Raw genomic sequence first — 2,818 nt, 5'->3', positions numbered from 1 at the left:
CTCACCTCTATATTTTCTTCTCCAACATGTCTCTTTTTCTGACTTCAGTATGTACATGAAAAAATAAAACAACATACAAGTAAGAACCATGTAATTTAAAATACTTTCACATGCTGTTTATTTTTGTAGGATTTCTGCACCTTTGATTCCATCAATGATAAAATATATAAAAATAATTTTAAATTATGCTTTCTTTTTTTATATATTTATACAATGTGCAGCCCTCAAAGACAGAGATGATGAGAAACGAGCACAGGCTCCACATAACTGTCGTGCTCCTTTTGCCCTTTTCCTGATTCTGATTGTCAGGTTCAGTGTCACAACATCATGAACAATTATCCAGAAAACAGTTACTGGTTCTATAGATTTCCAGTGGGTAGGATATGTACAGGGGGAAATTTAATTTGGGGATAAGGCCTCTAAAGTTAATGTACCTTCCCCTCAGCAGCAGCCCTCTCTGACTCATTCACAATACAGAATTTCTGCTAATAATATTCACAAGAAATACTGAGTTCCTACCTACACATCTTTCTGCTCCCACTGTGTCACACTGCCAATGCAGAACTGAGCAACCCATGTCACACCATAGCAGGAGACTTGGCTTTCCTATTCATTCCATCTCACTTGTTACAAATTTTCCTCCATCTGCTGATTTTGTAAGTACACATGCTCACTACAGAGACCAGAAACAAGTTCTACTAAAAGATTTATAATCACAGACAGAAAATAAATACAAAATGATTGGCAAGAAGTTCTCAGTTACATGCACAACATCAGAGACAACTGTCAGTCCAAACTGCAGGACTAAGAGTACATAAGCCACTAGGTGGGCTGTGGGAATGCACTGGGACAAATGACAAAACAAGAAAGTAGCAGGACTAAGAACATTTTTTGAACTGGATTAGTTTCTGGAAGGCCTGTTTAAACTCTTCATTAAAAACAGTGTATATGACTGGATTGATAAGCGAGTTTAAGTAACCTAGCCATGTAAAAAAGTCCAGTAGGATTGGATGAAACCAGCAGGCATCCTGACAGATGGGCAGGACCAGGGTCACAACAAAGAATGGCAGCCAGCAGAAAATAAAAGCTCCCAGGATAATGCCCAGAGTTTTTGTGGCTTTCCTTTCTCTTGCAGCAGAAATTCTTTTCCTTTCCAGGACACTATCTGCAAGTTTGATTTTCACATGATTGATAAATACTGGGGAGCCCCCTGAATGAGCATGCCCCTCGTGAAGGTTAGAGTTAATGGAGTAGAGAGAAGACCCAGTAATCAGGTGGGCTGTGGTAAATCGTTTTCCATATATTGAAGGTGGCTTAAGAATCCTGGATCGAGCTGCTATGTAAATTCTCCCATACAGTATAACAAGGAGCACAGTCGGGATATAGAAAGCTCCACAGGTTGAATAGATTGTGTAGGAAATCTGATCAGTGTTCACAGTACAGTCTGCCATTTCTTCATGAGCTTTTGCCTGTCTCCAGAAAAGTGGTGGCATAGAAATACAAATAGAGATCGCCCAGACAACAGTTATCATGAGGGTTGCTCTACCGGCTGTCCGACGTTTTGCATATTCCAAAGCATTTGTGATGGCCCAGTATCTGTCCAGTGCAATAACACAGAGGTGCAGGATTGAGGCTGTGCAGCAGGTGATGTCTGACGATAACCAGATATCGCACATAACTTGACCAATGGTCCACGTGTGGCTGACAGTATAAGCAATACTGATTGGCATTACTAAGATAGAAACTAAGAGATCAGTCACCGCCAAGGAGCCAATGAGATAATTTGCAGGTGTATGAAGCTTTCTAGTGAGAAAAATGGTGATAATTACAAAGGAATTTGAAAGAATGGTTGCCAGAGTTATAACAGACAGAACGACTGCCAGTAAGATCTTCAGCCCTAGCAGTGTTGTCTCATCCCACGCCACTGGCATTTCAGTGGCATTCAGTGACTCATTTGATGTGCTCTGGAGAGAAAGCTCTTTTGAATGGTTGTACTGGGCCATTCTCTGATTTTCCTTTGCAATTTAGTCTGCCATAAACAATTAAGAATGTTGCTGTTTCTGTATTTTTCTAAACTAGATTCCTGCAGCTTATTTCAACATATCTTTTGTAACGCAGTTTAATAAGCAGCAAGTTCTAATGCAATTATGTTCTTATGTTCTAATCATCGAGATATTATTTCTACCGTATATTAACACTGACTATATTATAAATGGTGGGACTTTATGTGTATTACATTTTTTATTTCACAATTTCTAATCTAGACAAAGGCCAAAAAGTCTTAATTTCTGTTTTGTCCACATCTTCTTTTTGAGATAATTCTCCAGCAGGTAGCAAGAATCAGCATTGGAGAGTGAAAGGCAGAGAGAGGAACATTTTACATTGCCATGTTGGCCCCATCTTTGGGACAAAACTTTCCTAGAAAAAGTTTGCCCTCAGTTAATAGTTGAACATGATGACTCTTATAACAGGGAACTCTCTCTTCCCAGAGTACATATTGCACAATACAATACTGATTGACTTGTTTCTGTGGATATAACTTCTGCCAGACACACATATTGGGCCCTCTTTAGTGATTTGTGCAGGGTTCTATTGGTGTGTGCATCTCCAGACCATCCTTGCTTTCTCTCAAATGTACATTAAATCTTCGAACACTGGCCTCAATTTCCGAATGATTAACAGAGTTCAATGCTGTGGACCTGGAATTCACAGGATGTTTTAGTTACTGAATTGTCCATGACTGAGTAGATGGTGAATGATTATAATGAGCTGTGGAGTCATGCTTCCCCCAACAGAAGGAGGACTTCATCATCTGACA

General features: G+C 39.6%; 1 protein-coding gene across 1 annotated transcript; it reads right to left on the bottom strand.

Moving 5' to 3' along the window:
- Positions 1–878: 878 nt before the first annotated feature.
- Positions 879–2,003, bottom strand: HTR1D (5-hydroxytryptamine receptor 1D). The gene has a single exon (XM_065421789.1). It carries the CDS (start codon positions 2,001–2,003, stop codon positions 879–881), a length of 1,125 nt encoding a protein of 374 aa, XP_065277861.1.
- Between the last annotated feature and the right edge of the window lie 815 nt (positions 2,004–2,818).

This window comes from Emys orbicularis, chromosome 23 (genome assembly GCF_028017835.1).
Source record: "Emys orbicularis isolate rEmyOrb1 chromosome 23, rEmyOrb1.hap1, whole genome shotgun sequence".
Lineage (NCBI taxonomy): Eukaryota > Metazoa > Chordata > Testudines > Emydidae > Emys > Emys orbicularis.
This window is presented reverse-complemented; position numbering and strand designations above follow the sequence as displayed.